Consider the following 17,940-nt stretch of genomic DNA (forward strand, 5'->3'; position numbering starts at 1 on the left):
TTACTTACATATTAATTAAAGATAGTAGATCAGGCTGTAAAAAAACAAGGTTAAGGTTCACTTAAGTAAGTAAACGGAATTAAGGACACTTCTCCCTGACTGAAATTTGTTTTTCCAATATGTTGAGTGTCCCATCCCCCCCTTCTTTGGGGCACCCTATAGTTTTATAGTTTTACTTCAGTCACGTGACTATGTTTATCAATCAACATGTAAACAATATGCTGCAATCTAACAGGAGAAGATATATAAAAATATCTGTATGTAAGTGTGTAATATATTTAATAGAAATATAACGTTCCTCTAACCTTTACCATTCTGTAAGTCTGTGTTATTGACATCTGTTCTAAAGGTGATTAAGAGGTACTGGTGAACTATAAGAACTAATAAACTTTTAAGTCCTCTATTTGTTTGTATAAAAATGCAAATAGGTTTGTAAACCATATTAACTGAGAATTAGCCCAAAAGGTTATGCATTAGATATTTAGTACATACTGGGTTTTTTAGGGAAAGAACCACCATGAACTTACATGTTTTGATGTTTTTCTTTACATGAAACATTCATGCCTTTGCAACTATGGAATTATGTAAGGGCAGATTTAAAAAACAAAACCTTATGTTGAGGTTTTTAAATTATATTAACATGTTATGCAATAAATCTGACCTAAAGTACCACAGTTTAATAATTGGTGTGCTAATATATTTGGGTTTTTTCTTCATAACTGGACAGACAATTGATAGTTGGAATAGCTGAATTTTATCCTATGAAGCAATTAGAGACAAAGAATGTGTGTACTACGCAGTATTTTTGGGAACATGCTGCACATGTATTTGAGTAGGTCAGGACAGAATGAACATCTTTTTGGCAGAGTTGGGTATCGCTGCCCATGCTGGGGACACTTGGTGCCTTTGGGCCACGCTGCTGCGCACCTGGGCCAGGCTCTGTGGGGTCGGGGCCCCCGCAGGCTGCCCCACAAGCACAGCTGGGTCACTCTGCAGGAGCCAGAGCTTGCAGGGACCCTTGAATCCTGGCAGATTTTGGGAAGAGGCATTATTTGCATGGTTGTGTTCATTGTTCCTGATTTCTAGAAAAGCAACACCAGCACATGAACAGGCTCGGCGCACAAGTGTGTTGGGTGTGCAGTTCTTCATTGAGGCTCTGCTCTGTCAGGTAAAGAGAGCTGTAGTGTCTTCACCTGGGACATCATTCATCCACAGTCCAGAAACACACAGACATCACAGGGAATTATGTGTTTTCACATTTCCCTTTTGAATAAAGAAATTGAATAGCTTTTCTCCCCAAAGGGTTGCATAGCCAAGGGGTAGATGAGACTGCCTGGAACCTGTTTAAGGTGTGTGTATTTCATATGGGCTGCAGCAAAAGCGCCTGGGAAATTCAAAGTCAGCGTAGAGAACTAGTAACTTGTGGTGCTGTCCTAATCTATTTGTAGGTTACTCTACGACTGCAGAGGTGTGTACTCTTTGGATCTTCCATTTGGTTGGTCAGTTGGTCTGTCTGTCTCTTTCTTTCCCATCTACCCCCTGCTGATGCTCTATCAGATTAATGTACTTATTGAACTGATATTTTCTCTTACATCTTCCTTCCTAAAGAAGGCATCATTCTTCTATAGACTGTAATACCATTCCCTTTCCACTTCTGTTAATGGCTACATGAATCAATCAGCCAGTACAGCCAGTATTTTGGATATTAACCTTAAATATCCTCTGTGCAGCATTGGTAAAGAAACTGTATCTTCCTTTTCCCCATCACTTCTTTGTTTGGTCTTGCTTGTCTACATCAACTGCTTCACACAAAGAGGTTGTTCTGTATTGATGATCTGGAATTAGATGTTCATGTGCCACAATATCAAAATAGTTCTGGCAATTGAATTTTAATCTCCAGAATATAGGAATGTCTCTTTCCTACTCAAAGGTTTGTTCTGTTAAGTGTTACTCATTATGGTGTGTTTTAGAAAGATCGGTTGGATGTAAATTAAACAAGGCACTTTTAAAATGTGTTGATTCTAACTAGAGAAAGTACAAATCAAAGGAGGATCATAATATAAAAAAACTGTCAGGCTATTTAGAACAGTAGGTCAGCTTTTGTTTTTGTTTAACCTTACCAGGTTCCTGTTTCAGTTTATTTCGTAACTGATTAATAGGTGGTGGTAACTTCAGGCTTTCTTAATAGTTTTAGAAAGAAAAGCTCATTTTTGGAATGTCTGCTTTTAAAAGAGATTTATTGGGTGAGTAAAGAGTGTTTAAGGTCATCTCAGGAAAAAATAAAATGTAATGAATCTCGGAAATAGACGTAAAATCTTGGCAGCTAGGAGAATAAGGGGAGGTGAAGGAGCCGGGGGTGGTTTTGTACGTGAAGTATTCTGCCCAAGCAGAGATCTAGAAAGTGCCCAGCTACAAGGGGTGCAAGTAGCTGAGTGATACAATTGCTGCTTTAAGCTTATTGAAAGCACCTTAGAGTCCTTCAGGAAAGAATGGTTTCTGTGCAAATAATGAATGGAGATTTTTTTTTCCCCTGAGCGGTGAAAGCATTTCCATTCAAAGTTGAATTTGTGTTGAATTCCATGGGAAACATCTTTAGAAATATTTGAGGGTTTAGAGCCAGGAATGGAAGGTAAATTGTATCACCATGACTCTGTTGCTCATGAAAGATGCTTTCTTTTGGGGGAATTTTGGTGGGAAGGGAAAGAAGTGTACCTCCTTTTCTTTCTCCTGCTTTTCATATCTGCAGTTATTCTTGGTTTATATTAGGATCAGATTACCTTGCAGTTGTCAGGCATTCCGATGTTATCTCACTTTAATATCTGAATGAAACTTTGTGTTGCAGAAGATACTTAACTGCTGTTTCCAAGGAAATGGCAACGTAAAGTTGTACTGTAGTTAATCAAGATGTGACTCATGAAGGAGATTGGAGTTAACTTCATTGGCTAGATGAAGAATCTACCTGTTCCTTGATATGGAACAAGGCAAGAAACGCCAGCAATAATCCTGCTTCTTCCGTGCAGTGAAGCTCTGTCTGCTCACATCTTGAAGAACATACAGGAAACTTTGTAAGGAGCCCATATTTAGATTGCACTGGAGAAGAGAAATTGTTCTGAGGGCCTGATTTCAGTCAAAATTTAACCTTGCCTGTTGCAGGAATAGCATTATGTAGTCATAATTTGCACTAGTATATAGTCAAATTCTAAAACACGGTATGTATTCTGCATGCCAGTATATAGACTTGCGTACCCTAGCAGCCTGATTTGATCCAGACAATTTGCTTTAATTATTTGCAAAACTTTTAAGTAGTCTTTCAGAGGATTCCAGTGAACCATTTTTATACTCCACCTGAGTCTAGAGTTTGTACATGTTTTAAAACAATGTTTGTTAGTGCATTTTAACTATTGGATTTGTAATGGTAGGGTCGGTTTAACGTCTGGAAATCTTTGTCAGGCTCTTGTAAACACAAGCAATTCTATTTATTTAAAGCCTGATCACCAGCTTGTTTATGTAATCTCTGTATTGGCCAGATGAGCAGGAGCAGAGAGGGGAGTTAGCAAAATTGCTTACATCCTAGTTTGACAGAAATTTAATTGACAGTAAATGGTTTCATGAATAGCAATGGTCTCATCTGCCTTTTTTCCCCCTTGCACATTCTCTTGTGCAGCAGGTGTGTGTGTGTTAGGCTTGTGGTGCATCAGATGAAAGAGCTCGTGTGGAATGAGACAAATCTTTGCTTTTTCCTCGGTTATTTTCACTCAGATCACACCCTGTTGTGCATTAGTATGTGGCTGCAGAAACACTTCTGTAGACATGACGCAAAGGGAGCGTGACCATTTTCTGGAGCAGTGCTGACATATGTCAGTCTGCAGTGTTCGTGAACTCCCACTTGAGATGGAGCAAGACCAAGACTACTTGAGTATATAGTTTATTGGCAGTAGTATATCCTGTAACAAGGTAATGAAAACTGCCAGAGATCACATGCAAGAAGTAAAAGTAATGTTAAAGCTGTGTTTTGAATACTGTATAATAGAAACAAGTGTCTGATTTCAACCCTGGATGAAGAACTGATGTTGTTAGATTACTTTGGCAGCAATATTTTTTCACCAGTATGAAGGAAACTATTAGCATAATTGTTGTGGGTCACTTCTTTGCTGATTGCTTTTCTGTTCAGGATTTCCACAGACAGTAAAGTTAATTCATTTTTTAAAGGGATACATTCAAATAAACTAATCTCTTCATTGCTCATAAACAATTATTTCGACAAATCATTCATTTTATATTACTGACTAGATATTTTAAATGGGGGTTAAAACTTGAAGTTTAAAAAAATTAAAGAATTTAAGCAAGATTTGTAAATTGGTATTTGTATACATGTCTAATCATCTGCTTTTAGGTTAATCCTTTGCAGAACAGGTATCTCACTCCTTTTTCCTTCCCCTTCTTTTTCTGCCAGCCTCTTCTCCAAAAGTAGTGGAGGGGACAAGACCTTAAATTATAAGAGATGTTTGCCTCATTTTAAGAGCTTTTGAATAGTTTGAAATCTTAGATTCATTTTTGTTTAACAGACAGGTAATACTGTTGATAGTATGAGTGCATATGTTCCTGTTCCTGGTAACTTTTGGATAAATTACAAAACATAAATTTCATAACATGAAAACAGAGAGAAATAATATATTTCCCTGGTGCTTGTATTGACACTTCAAAGAATGATTGGTTTGCACTTAAATTAGACATTCTAGAATAATAAAAGTCACAGTTTACCAAATCTGCAGTATTAATTTGGGTCTCAGAGGAAATTGTTTTTATGCCTCAGATGTGTATTTTTAACTTTTTGTTCATAGATAAGCTACAAAAATAAAACCCACTAATATTTGCTGTAACATCAGTTACAAAAGGGCTAGTTGAGTTTTTTAGTTTTAACAGCTGTCATTTGTATCAATTGAGAGTGTTTGCCATGTACTTTGTCCCTGAGCATTTGTTTCCCTTCCCAGCTTTCTTTTTTCTGAAGCACTGTTTTTTTCTGCCAAACTTTTAGAGGTTTCTTGTTGAGGTAAATATGCAAGTCTTATGTATACAAACTGCTTTACAGCTTATATTTGCAGTCACTGATATGAAAAGGGTTTTGGCAGATTTGAGGGTGTAGGGTGCATATGTTGCATCCTTTGGTGTCTAGAGTAGAAAGCAAGCATCCAAGATGCAGAGATTCCTTTGTACAAGGGTATGTGTGTTTCACTAGACTCCAATGTCACATGCAGATTCTCTTTTTTTTTGTGAGTTCTGCCTTTCACTGTAAGCCTGGCCGTAACCTCAAGGCTTCAGCATTTTCCTGAAAAAGAAGCTTTTAAAAAATAAGAGCTGAGGAAGCTTAGAGCTCAGAGTTCCTGTGTTATTGGTAAGAGTTGGATCTACAGTTAGGTGAAATTTTGACACAGTCACCTATGTGTCTCTATTTCTCCATCCAAGCTTAAAAAGAGGGTTGAACCACTTGTCCATGGCTAATGGGACAACAGGAGGTTTCTGAGACCATCACCACCAAGAGCTGTGACAGATGTTATTGATACAGCATTTCAGTTTTGATATACAATGAACATTTATCTTAACGTATTACGTTAAACTACTTGAATCTATTCACATACCTCAGAGTCAAATCACCTTGTCACAGAATCACAGAATGTTAGGGATTGGAAGGGACCTCGAAAGATCATCTAGTCCAATCCCCCTGCCAGAGCAGGAACACCTAGATGAGGTTACACAGGAATGTGTCCAGGCAGGTTTTTAATGTCTCCAGAGGAGACTCCACAACCCCCCTGGGCAGCCTGTTCCAGTGCTCTGTCACCCTCACTGTGAAGAAGTTTCTTCTCAAATTTAGATGGAACCTCCTGTGTTCTAGTTTATACCCATTGCCCTTTGTTTTACCTTTGGTTGTTACCAAGAAGAGCCTGGCTCCATCCTCATGACACTCACCCTTTACATATTTATAAACATTAAAGAGATCACCCCTCAGTCTCCTCTAAGCTAAAGAGCCCCAGCTTCCTCAGCCTTTCCTCATAAGGGGAATGCTCTGCTCCCTTGATTATCTTCGTGGCTCTGCACTGGACTCTCTCCAGCAGTTCCCTGTCCTGGAACTGAGGGGCCCAGAGCTGGACACAATATTCCAGATGTGGTCTCTGCTGAAGCTACCAGGTGCTGAGTATGTGTTCACTTAAACTCACAAAGCAGAGAGGAGAGTGCAGATGGAAACCCCACACAAACAGAGCAGAAGCACAGAATCGTTAAGGCTGGAAGGGATCTTGGGAAGTCTCCAGTCCAACCCTTGCAGACAAAGCAGGGTCAGCTCCAGCAAATTGCTCAGGATTGTGGCCAGTTGGGTTTTTATTATCTCCATGGATAAAAATTCCATAACTTCTTGAGGCAACCTGTCGCAGTGTTTCATCTCACAGCAATAAAGTATTATATTTAAGTTGAATTTCCTATATTTCAGTTTCTGTCCGTTGCCTCTCATCCATTCTCTGGACTCAATGGAGTATCACTCCATCTTTTTTTATGCCATCACGTGTTTATACACATTGGCAAAATACCTCCAGAGCATTCTCTTCTCCAGGCTGAACTCTAGAATTCCCAACACTCTCATCTTCCCCTCATGTGTCAGATGCTCCAAACCTTTAATCATCTATGTGGCCCATTGCTGGAGCCTCTCCATTATGTCTTTCTCATACTGAGAAGCCCAGCACTGGACCCAGCACTCCACCCCTGTGTCCAGGGCTGAGCAGAGAGGAAGGACCACCTCCCTTGGCCTGCTGACAGTGCATCTTGAGGATGCCATTGGCTTTCTTTGCTGCAAGGGCACACTTCATGTTCAACTTGGTGTCCACCAGGACCACCACGTCCTTTTCTGCACAGCAGCTTTCCAACTGGTCCACAAGGTGTACTGATGCTTGGGGTTGTTCCTCCCCAGGTGCTAGACTTTGTATTTCCCTTTTTTTGAACTTCATGAGGTCTCTGTTAATAGATCTTCCAGCCTGTCAATGTCCCTCTGCATGGCACCCCAGCTGTCCGATGATGTATTATTAACTGCTCATCCAAGTTCTCTGCAGTCTACAAGCTTGCTGGGGGTGGACTTTGTCCCATCATTTGGGTCATTAATGAAGGTGTTAAATAGTGCTGCCCCCTGTATCAACCATTGCGAAGTGACTGGTGTTCAACTGGACTTCGTGCTGCTGTTCATAACCCTTTGGGCCTGGTAGTCCAATCACAGTTTACTTACCTGGTCCATATTTCAGCAATTGACCTGTCCATATGTTCTGTGGGAAGCTGTTGAAAGCCTTGTTAAAATTGAGATAAACATCATCTGCTCTCCCTTCATCCACTGAGCCAGTCATCTCGTCATAGAAGGTTGTCAGGTCAGTCAGGCAGGATTTCCCCTTCATATATCCATGGTGGTATCACCACCTTGTCCTTCAAGATTTGGGACTGAGGTAAGGACTGGCCTGTAGTTCCCTGGATTCTACTTGAAGACAGGAGTGACCTGTACTTGCTCGTAGTCCTCAGAAACACACCCTACTGCCACGACCTCTTAAAGATAATGTACGCTTACTAAACTTTAAAAATAGCATTGGTACCATTTAAAATTCTGTTTCCTTGCCCTTTTAGAGGTGAAATTAGGTTGCTGTTTCATAGCTTTGAGTTGCTACTTTTCCAATGCTGTCATCAATGATAAAGTAGTTATCGGTGTTAAAACAGTAATTTTACACCACTCTGTGGGTTTCTTTAAATAATTCCCATGACCTAACTTTGTTGAATATTGTTCCTCTGCTTATATTATGGAAAGGGTAGCACATATTACAGAGTTTGAAAATGCTTCATAAAATAAAATGTACTTTAAGATCAAGTTTTGTTTCTGTCATACAAATATTTTTGTCAGCTTTATTTTCTGTAATAGAATAATAGTCTTTTTATCCTATTTTTCTAGCTGATTTATTTACTTACAAAGACATAAATGCACTGATCAGGGAAGGTGGAGCAATATTTTGCACAGTTTTCAGAGTGGATGGAACTTCTCTTGTATCTTGTTTTGAGAACTTATTCTGTTGTCTGCAGTTAGTGTCACCAGTAGACAGAATTTCATGCTTTCCTGGTGTGTGGTTTTGTGTTGTTGTTTTTGTCCTTTTTTTGTTCTTTTTTTGTTCTACTTTTTTTTTCCTTCCAGTGAAGGAATTGTTCAGCTCATTAACTTTTACCTAATAGTTGCTGATGCTAGGGAGAGTTTTGACTATGACTAATAAAATAATTGGGTTGTGTTTTTCTTACCACATCCTGAAAAATGTTCGTGGACTTACTCTGTCTAATCTTAGCCATCATTTACCAGTTGAAACATGTCTTAATTGTTCTGTGTGATCAGGCTGCTATTGGGAAGCTGCAACCATAACATTATTGATGGATATATATTCTTTCAGGTTTTCTCATTGGTACGTAATGCATCGATGCTTTTTTCATGGATTGTGTAGCAATAAATGAGCCCTTTTCCCCACACTTCTTTTTGTTTCCATTTCTATCTTTACAGAGCTAGAATAAAAATGTAATGTGTTTTTTTTTCAAATTTAAAATCACACAAACAAAAAAACCTGAACAAAATGTCATGTTAGTGAAAATATCTTACTGCATTGTGAGAATCTGAAAAGTAATGAAATTCTTTAAAGTAGAAAAAAATATGGTGAGACTTATAGTCTGCAAGTAATTCTTGTATGTATCTTTGAAGGGCTAGATGCACAGCTCTTGCAGTGCTGAACTTGTATTTAAAATCTGTACTCTTGCTTAAAATGTGTTCTCTTTCTCACAATTTCAGTTTTCAAATAGCAATCAACGCAGATGCAGAGGATTCTTTTAAGTTTGTTGTCAGAATGCATTAAGCCTCTGCGGGTGCTTAAAAGCAGTGATCTAAAAATTGACTTGACAAGTCACTGTCTGACATTTGAGTGCATGAAACATCCCCATACAGACCTCTTGACAGCACAAGCCCAAGCACAAGACCACTTCAGTTAGCCCGAGAGGAACCGAGGTGAGCCAGGTTGCAACATCAGGGTTAGCACGGCGAAGAGCATCACTGTAGTTACCGTGACCAAGCCGATGCGTAATAAATTGACTTGGTCTCAACCCTGACTATTTTCTGGCTTCAGTTTTCCTTCTGTCCACGACAGTGGTGGCACTGGAGAATCAGAACAGTTTTGCTCTGCTGCTCTTGGGCAAGCAGATGAGCAGCTGCCAGAGTGCAGAAGCATGTTCCCTGTTTGCAGTGGCAGTGATGGTGTATTGACAATGGGGTGTTTTGGTAAGGTGCGCGTTCTGGATGCTGGGTGCCCAGTATGTGCATCCAGTTTTAAGATGTAACTGGAGGCTGATGTTCAGAACCAGTAACACGGTGACAATAATCCTGCTATTCTTTCTATTCCTGACAGCAAACTAGTGCAAAACTGAGTTCTACAACAGCTTTTTGAGGCACGGGCCTCCTGCTCTTAACTGCAGGCTTCATTTTCCGTGGAGTGATAAAAATATTTTGGAAGTACAAATACAATAAAAATGTTAATTAGTTTTTCCTTTCTGTTTCTTTTAGGACTCCTCCAGGATGGTTTCAAGCAGGTATAAAAGGTATGAGATCTTTGTACACAACACATTCCTTTATGTATATAGTTCTGCCAGAAATAAAGCTGATTAAATGAGTGCTTTTAGTAGAGGCCATCATATTGATACTGTAGATTTTGGGGTAAGTACTTGAGAGATGCAGCAAACTTAACCAAACCCTTTTGTTATGTTACAATTTTAAAATAAATTCAGCTATTATTTTGCTGGGTCTTACTAGTGCAGAAGAGTTTCCTAAGCAAATGTTTAACTTGACTACATGTTACCTAGGAGCTAGTAGTTTCACCATTGATTTGTGAACTGCTTTCTTCTGAACTTTAATACAGGAAGATAATTTTGTTGCTCTCCACAGTAACATTAAAAGAAATTGCTCTAGTTTTGTCATACTACTGTCCCAGTTGTAGGGGATGCTGCCCACATGTAGCAGGTCCTGTTTGTTATTTGTCTTTGAGTCAAGTGTTACCCTGGTTGTGACTCAAGTTCTTCAATCAGAAAAAGATTTCAGAAGCTGTTTATGCACCTGACCAGTATATGAAATCTTTGCCCATGTGGAATTAATATGGACACAGCTATCACAATTATTAGGAAAATGTGATGGTAACCTGAAGTCTAAAATATATTAAGCAAGGCATTTGCGTAAATGTATTTTTATTTGATACATTAATGTATTCTCTTTTTAGATATCCTTTACTCAGATAAAATGTGTAGGTGGTTAATTCATCTGTATACGTATATTCTGGCTGCAGAAGTAAGTGCGAAGAGTACCTACAATTATCTAGTCTTCACTGGTGTCTTTTCCACCCCTCAGACTTGTTCACCTATAGAGTCATAGAATGGTTTGGGTTGGAAGGGGCCTTCAAAGATCATCTAGTCCCAGTGTGTCAAACTAATTTTCGCTAGGGGCCACATCAGTCTTGCGGCTGAATGTGACTTTAGGACTGTATGAATGTAATTATTCCCACATTACTATAGTCCTAAAATTACATTCAGCCCTTTGAAGGCAACCGCAGGGCTGATGTGTCCTATGGTAAAAATCAGCTTGACACCTCTGGGCTGGTCCAACCCCCCTGCCATGTGCAGGAACATCTTTCACTAGCCCAGGTTGCTCAAAGCCCCTTCCAGCCTGGCCTTGAACACTTCCAGGGATGGAATATCCACAGCTTCTCTGGGCAGCCTGTTCCAGTGCCTCACCACCCTCATTGTAAAAAAGTAACATCCTATCCTGTCATACCTTAGATTTCTTAGCATGGTGCCATGGTTTATATTTGTATTCTTGGGTTCTCATAAACCTAGTTGAGTGATGCTTTTTGTTGCTGTAGGTTGGGGTTTTTTTCAATCACTTAGTCATTGCAGAATGGGTGGACTTACTGCCACAATCTTAACAACTGTATAATTTCATGATTACTTTCTTATTAGTCAAACACATTTTAGTTCAGTCTCTACTTCTTCCTCAGTCGCTGTGCAGAGTTTTGTTGCTGTTTTTATTTGCCAGATACTTAGTGGTGTGTGTCATAGTGCTTTGTGGCTTTTCATAAACCTTATCTTTAGTCTGTTCATGTGTTGTGTATACTCACTCACTTGCACTTACTGGGGTGGTAATAAATAGTAGTTTGGACAATCGCATTCTTAGCTTATTTGAAAATTGACTAATTATTCTGGTTAATGTTGCAAAAATAGGAAACTCCAAACCTAGTAAATGCTAAAATAAGACTTGTTTGTGCAGTCTTTGTTCAGTCAGCTTTAGTTATTATACATGTGGGTTGTTCATTCATTTGTTTGTCAGCTTTCCCCCTCAGGACTGACATCACATTCAGAAGGAATCTGACTTGCTGTAAGCTGCTGTTCAATATTTTGTTATGTATGTTGTCATCTGTCCTACTCATTGTATAGTCTTCAAAGCTCATGTTGAAAACAAAGGATTATTTTCCTGTGAAGTCAGCACAGTGCCCAGTGCTCACAAATACTCAGTGGGTTTTATTCTCACTGTACCTCCATGAACTATACAATGTCAACTGTGATTAGAGTTAACAGTATCTATTGATTTTTCCTCTATATTTGAAAATTTCTACCTCTCCTGAAGTCATTCTTCAGGTAAGAGTGCTTGCACAAAGGATGTTTCCCAGTGGCTTCGCTTTCTGGTGTGCATGGCAAAGGAGTCAAGACCAGAGTGTTCTTCTGTTAGGACAAGGTTTGGCTTGTTGGCCTCTTCCAACATCTGCAGTAAGGGAAGGTATTACAGAAAGCAGCCTCCTCTACAGTAATTCTGGTTCAGATCACTCAGATCTCCCTTAAGTCACAAAGACAGTAGCAGTCGTTTGGAAACTGAAAATGCTGTTCTGTGATTACACCTAGAGCTGGAATGTGAATGCCAAAAGGCTGCATTGAGACCATAAGCTGCTTGAAGGCTCAGATATGTTCTCCTTAATGTGCTTGTAAGAGTTTTGGGTGTGCTCCCTTAGGTTTTCAAAGCCAACTGAGAGCGAAGCATGTTCTCCCATAGGAACAACCCCTTTGAGATTCCATTTGAAACTGTTATTTGTGTTTCTCTGACAACAGGTGGTCAGTACTTTGTGGGTGGGGAAGAAGGTGTCAGTAGACTTTATAGGCAAATGACAGTAAAAGTTGAAAAGATGTTTTTCTGCATTCTTGGGCTCTGTTATAGACTCCCTCCCCCATAGAAAGAATGCATTATTTTCAGGACATTTTCCTCCATCTTTACTGCTCCTGCTGCTTCTCTTTTGCCTTCTCCCACTTCCCCAGTTGTTCCTCATCAGAAGTGACATCTCTTAATCTCAGCTTTTTTCTTCACTTCACTGGTTTCCATTTCCTAGCCCAATTAAATGCCCTTTCCTCTCTCTCCCCCTTTCTCTTGCACGCTTGCATCCTTATATGTAACCACTGAGGTTCTAGTCTTCTCTTTGTTATTCTGATTTCTTGTTTTGTTGTTGTTTTTTTTCTTCTTTTTTTTTGGTTTTCTGTTTTGTCTTCATCTTCCCTTCTGACTTGTAAATCCTGGGTTACTGGTGCCATCCCTGCCTTCCAGTACCTTCCCTTTCCCTTCCCATATCACTATTTTCATGTCTACATTGAGATGCCCAGCCTCCTGGACGTAACAATACAAGAGAGACTTAAGAGCTGAGAATGAGGATCTGTGCTCCGTGTTCTCATGGAATCACTGTTCTCTCAATATATCCAGGGAATTGCACAGATTTTACCTCCTACTTAATCAAACACACTGGCTACTTTGCTTTATATGGATGCAGCAGTCCATGATTAAATATTTATGTGGTATTGCCGAGAAACCCATTTCACTGAGTGTCCGTTGACTGGAAGACATGTTTACAAATGAACTCTGCTGGCTGCTGTTGTGTTATTCTACTTCTGTTCTGGCTGACTTGGACAAGCTGAGCCTGTATCCTTGTCCAGTAAAGTAAATACAAGTTTGGGATGAGGGTCTTAGTTGAGAATTGCATTCTGTCTTCTGAATTTACTTCAAAAATTTCTGTGCTTACACCCCAAAAGTTTGTGGAGGAGTTTCTTTGTAGTTTCATGATCGACTGCATGAAATGTTTTCAAAAGATGGTTCTGTTGTGGTCTGGAGTGGTACTGTGAGGTCTATTAAAAGCATGACCAGAATCTTCAAGGTCGTGCTGACATGAAGGGCACAGGACATGTTCATGAGAGTATTTGGGAGTTGTGATAAGTCATCTGTGCTGACTGTGAGCTTCATATGTTTAAAAGGTGTAGGTGTCCTTCAGCTATAACAGCCCTTATCAACTTCCTCATCTCTCATTTTTCTCTAAGCTTTGCTTAATGTGATACACCTCATGTTGGCCATTCCAAACTGCTGTTACTGTGGCTGGGTCTACCAGTTTTTGCTCTGCTTTGTCAGTAGTTATTTTAAAGCAAAAAGCACATTGCCATTATTAAGAATGGTTTTCTGTTTCAGGCCTGATGCTATCAGCATAGTTGGTGTCATCACTGATTTCTCAAATGACAATGGGAAAGGGTATTCTGTTGATTGAAATATTTGTGTATAATCTACGTGAATACATGAATTATGCTGCTTTTGTGCTCTGTTTGCAAGTAACAGTGAAGCAGGACATAGGAATATTTTTATAAGCACAAAGAATTTGTTTTAGCAGCTTATTTTTAGGACTATCCTACTAGCTTTTGAACCTATTTAGCTTCTTTTTCTAGAAATGTCTTAAAATGAAAAGAAAATCTCGCAAATCAGGATTTAAAATAACTGAGAAGATTTTTGCATGGTTCAGGGATCAGACGGATCAGGCCGGATCAGTTTATAGAAAGAGTTAGATTAAAATCTCATAGTGGTTCAGGGGTGTGTTCTCGTTATAAGTTTATTAGTGGAAATGAATAAAATATGGTATGGGTTTCTGGCTTCCAGACAAAATATCAGAGGTTTTTTCCCTTCTTTTCGGTTAGTACAGCACACTAATATGGAACCCAAGAGGTAGAGACCCCTGTCCACTAATTCTAAAAGACTGCATTGTATCAGAGTTGAAAAACAGAAGAGGAAGAAGAGACCACTAGAAGAGAAGTTATCCTGCGTCAGGGCACTCAATGGAGCTGCTCTGAAGGAGATACTAGAGCGCTACTGAAATTCTCTTGCTCAGTGTTTTTAGGTTTCTACAAAGCTTAAACTGTAACAATTTACATTCCATCATACTAACCTTGGTCTCACTAATTCAAAAAAAATACCACTGCAAAATACTGTTTCGTAGCACTATGCACAGACTTGCCTGCTCGCCTGTGTTTGGGAGTTTTGCGGCGAGGGGTGGCTGTGCAAGCATTGTCTCATCTGGCTTGTTCCATTAGGACCGATGCTGTGCAGATAGGAACACTTAAGTTAGATAGGGGTCACTCAAGGTGCTTTTCTTGACTTCTGTGTCCCCTTTTCAGCCAATGCTGATGTTATGGGAAGGCATAAACATGTAGGGTTTATTTCTGCAGAAGTTTTTGGTGGTGTAAGCTGAGCCAGCTGCAGTGCTTCACTGTCCCTTGTGGCAGTGCTCCTGCAGCTGGACAGGGTGATGCTTCAGGAGAAGGGGAAATGGCCTCAAGTTGCACCAGGGAAAGTTCAGTTTGGATATTAGGAAACATTTCTTCACAGCAAGGGTTCTCAGGCATTGGAACAGGCTGCCCAGGCAAGTGATGGTTTCACCATCCCTGGAGGTGTTTAAAAAGTGCGTAGATGAGGCTCTTAGGGACATGGTTTAGTGCTAGTTTAAGTTATGGTTGGACTCGATGATCTTAAGGTTCTTTTCCAACCAAAATGATTCTACGATTCAGGGAGCTGCTGTGGCTGGAAGCCGATGACTTTCTTGTGCTATGTTCCTGGATTGCTGTGTCAGCTCCTCGAACAGTTTCTTACATAGTCACCTGAAGGCCAGAGCCAGGATAAGTGGAGGAGGCTGGGAATGGGTGGCTCAAGAGAAGACAAGACTGCCTTTCCTTAGCTCAGCTCTGAAAGCCACAGGCTCGGCTTAAGCAATCCAAACTAACAGAAGCCCAAGATAGTCTTTAGAAATATTGCCTTTTGCTCATTTGTCTAAAGAAGGTGTTAGCAACTGAATGGATTGCAATGGCATAATTATTTAGAAATTTCTGAATCAAGTATAGTTACAAGATTCTGGAAGTAAAAATAAATGTGTTGTAGTTGAAATTAATGAAATCTGGTTTTGACTGGATGATTTTAATTGGATGAAATTCTCTTTGGACAGTGCTTCTGGAAGACATTGAGAGAACCAAAGAGGCATTGAAAATAGCAAAAGTTATTCTGCTTTTCTGAAACATTGCTATTAAACCTGCTACTGAGTGAATAACTGATTTTATTTAAAGAAAATGACTAGAACAACATTCTGAAACAAAACTTTTGTTTCTATGTAAGAGCAGTCAAACTGTGATATGGGTTGATTTTGCTGTGTGATTTTTGTTGAAGTACAGCCAGAAAACCTTTTAAAAGCAGGTCTTCTTAAGTTGCAAAAGTGTTTTCTGTTTTCAGCATTCCAATTAAAAGTAAGCTAGTGGAACAACAGGTTGAGTTTTGTTCAACATGTGGTTGAATATGCCTTTTTGAAGCAGCAGTGAGGGATGTTTCTGTACAGCCACATTCTCATTTGCTACTCTCCGGGTGGGCACTCTGATCCAGTGTGCCTATGGCTACAAATACAATCTCACATACTCCTGTTGAAAAATAATTTTAAAAATACTGTTTCCTGCAGCCTGTGGGCAGATGTTTCAACTGCAAGTGTCGAAACAGTCATGTGCCTGCTAAAATGTGGAGTAAGTTTTGACTTGCATTCTTGAGCAGTGACTCTACATTTTTTCAGCTTGCAGACCCCCATCATTTTTCTTCTGGTGCTAATGACAGCTTTTACCCAATGTACATCTAGGGACAATAGATTTTCTTTCCTTTCCTACCTTTTGTGAGATTCCAGCAACTTCAAGTTGCAAGTATTTGTAAACCTTTGTTCAGGTAGGAGGTGTAGGAAGCAACGTTTTGGTTGTAGTCTCCAACTAAATGTGTTCTGCTGTCACATATATGCAATTTGCCTGCCCTCCCCCAAAAGAAAGCACAAACTCAGTTTGTTTTCTCTTCAGTTTGGACATAATTGTCGTTGTTAGTAGTACTATATATATATATATATAAAATATACAGGTTTATCTCCATAGATCTTTGTTGGGGCTGGCTGATAGATATTTTCTCTTAGACACCAAGTTCAGTGATACTGTTATTCTAGATAAGTTTTCTTTCTTTTTTAATGCTCACAAACTGTCATTGTATCTGAAGACTAAAATTCCATGCTGTGTGAAAGATACTTCTACCGTATCTCAGATGGTACCATTTTTGCTTTTGCTGTATATTGGACATTGGTTATAACAGCCAAAATAGGGAAATTTGTATCTGTCACATTTCTTGTGTTAGGTTACAAACTAATATCCCCTTAAATGTTTTCTTAAATCTCGTTTCCTAGAAGTCTTCATGATTTGTCCCTTGTACTTGCTGATACTGAAAAGGAACCTGCTTCATTAAGGTCTGCTCCCCAGTTGAAGAGAATAGGAGATTTTTGAGTGTTAGTTTCAGGGAAAATGCAGAAAATGTGTTAATTTTCAGTATTAATGAAATACCCTTCCTATCTTGGTATTATTTCTTCTAATCTTCATGTAGGAGCATCTGCCAGTATCAATCACGGGAGCTGAGCGGAGCTACTCCAGTATATTGGCAAAAGAGTTCATTTTTGAGTGATGAAAAATTGCAACTTTCTTGTGTGGTCTATCCTTGTGATATTAACAGCACAAACCAACACATTTTTCAGAAAGCCAAATAACCTAGAACTTTAATAGTTAAACTAAAATATTCCTCTTATGTTGTGTTGCAACATGCGTATCCGGTCCTAGAAATGTTTTTAAAAAAAAACTTCTAGATGAAGAATAAACAGTGCTAAATATGGTAATAATGTTAAGCTACGAAATTCCTTACAATTGTGTCAGTATGCCTTGGAAACTTCACACATGCTGGAGCAAAACAGTATTTATATCCATGAAAAGATATCCTTTTGCCAGATACTCCTGCTTTTGATTTGCATTGTATCCATCTAGATTCGCACATTGTCCCCAGGGGTTTTCTAAGGTTATGAAATGTTAAATGAACACGTTAATCATATTCTCTTCTGTGTTGTAGGAATACTCATAGTGCTTTTAGTTCTTTTCCTAAGTGCTCTAGAAAACCATTGTATACGTATTTTCAGCTGCATGATTGCACAGAGTCACAGACTGGTTGAGGTTGGAAGGGACCTCTGAAGGGCTTCTTGTCCAGCCCTCCCTGCTCAGGCAGGACCACCTAGACCCAGTTGCCCAGGACCATGTCCACGTGCCTTTTGGATGTCTCTATTCGAGTTCTCCTCATAAAGACTGAACAAGGGTTGCGTTTTTTTTGTAATTTGGGGGGATTTTTTGTTTGTTTGGGGTTCTGTTTGTTTGATTTTTATTTATTTGGTGTGTGTTTTTTGGTTTTTTTTGTTTTGTTTTGTTTTTTTCTGTCTTGAGCAGTGTAGCTGTATTTTTTCAAAGTCAAATAAGTGTGCTTTTGGTGGATCAGGGAGTGAAAGATCTGTATCTCTCTGCCCAGTCCCAGGGCACTCTGTTCTGCTACCCTTAATTATTAATTGGATTTTACATAGAAGGTAAATAACATTGCTATTGGGAAGAAAATAGCTATGGGAAGAACACTGTTAAATCTGTGACCTTGAAAATGCTTGACTTGTAATATGTATTTTTAAAATA

General features: G+C 39.3%; 1 protein-coding gene across 1 annotated transcript in view; it reads left to right on the plus strand.

Moving 5' to 3' along the window:
• PAWR (pro-apoptotic WT1 regulator) overlaps positions 1 to 17,940 on the plus strand; it is a gene marked incomplete at its 3' end in the record, with an annotated part of 76,855 nt that overhangs the window by 51,802 nt on the left and 7,113 nt on the right. The window contains exon 3 of the mRNA XM_080361942.1: positions 9,608 to 9,642. Within this exon, the coding sequence (XP_080218068.1) occupies positions 9,608 to 9,642 (35 nt within the window). The remainder of the gene's footprint in view (positions 1 to 9,607; positions 9,643 to 17,940) is intronic.

Source organism: Nesoenas mayeri, assembly GCF_963082525.1.
Source record: "Nesoenas mayeri genome assembly, chromosome: 1".
Classification (NCBI taxonomy): Eukaryota; Metazoa; Chordata; class Aves; order Columbiformes; family Columbidae; genus Nesoenas; species Nesoenas mayeri.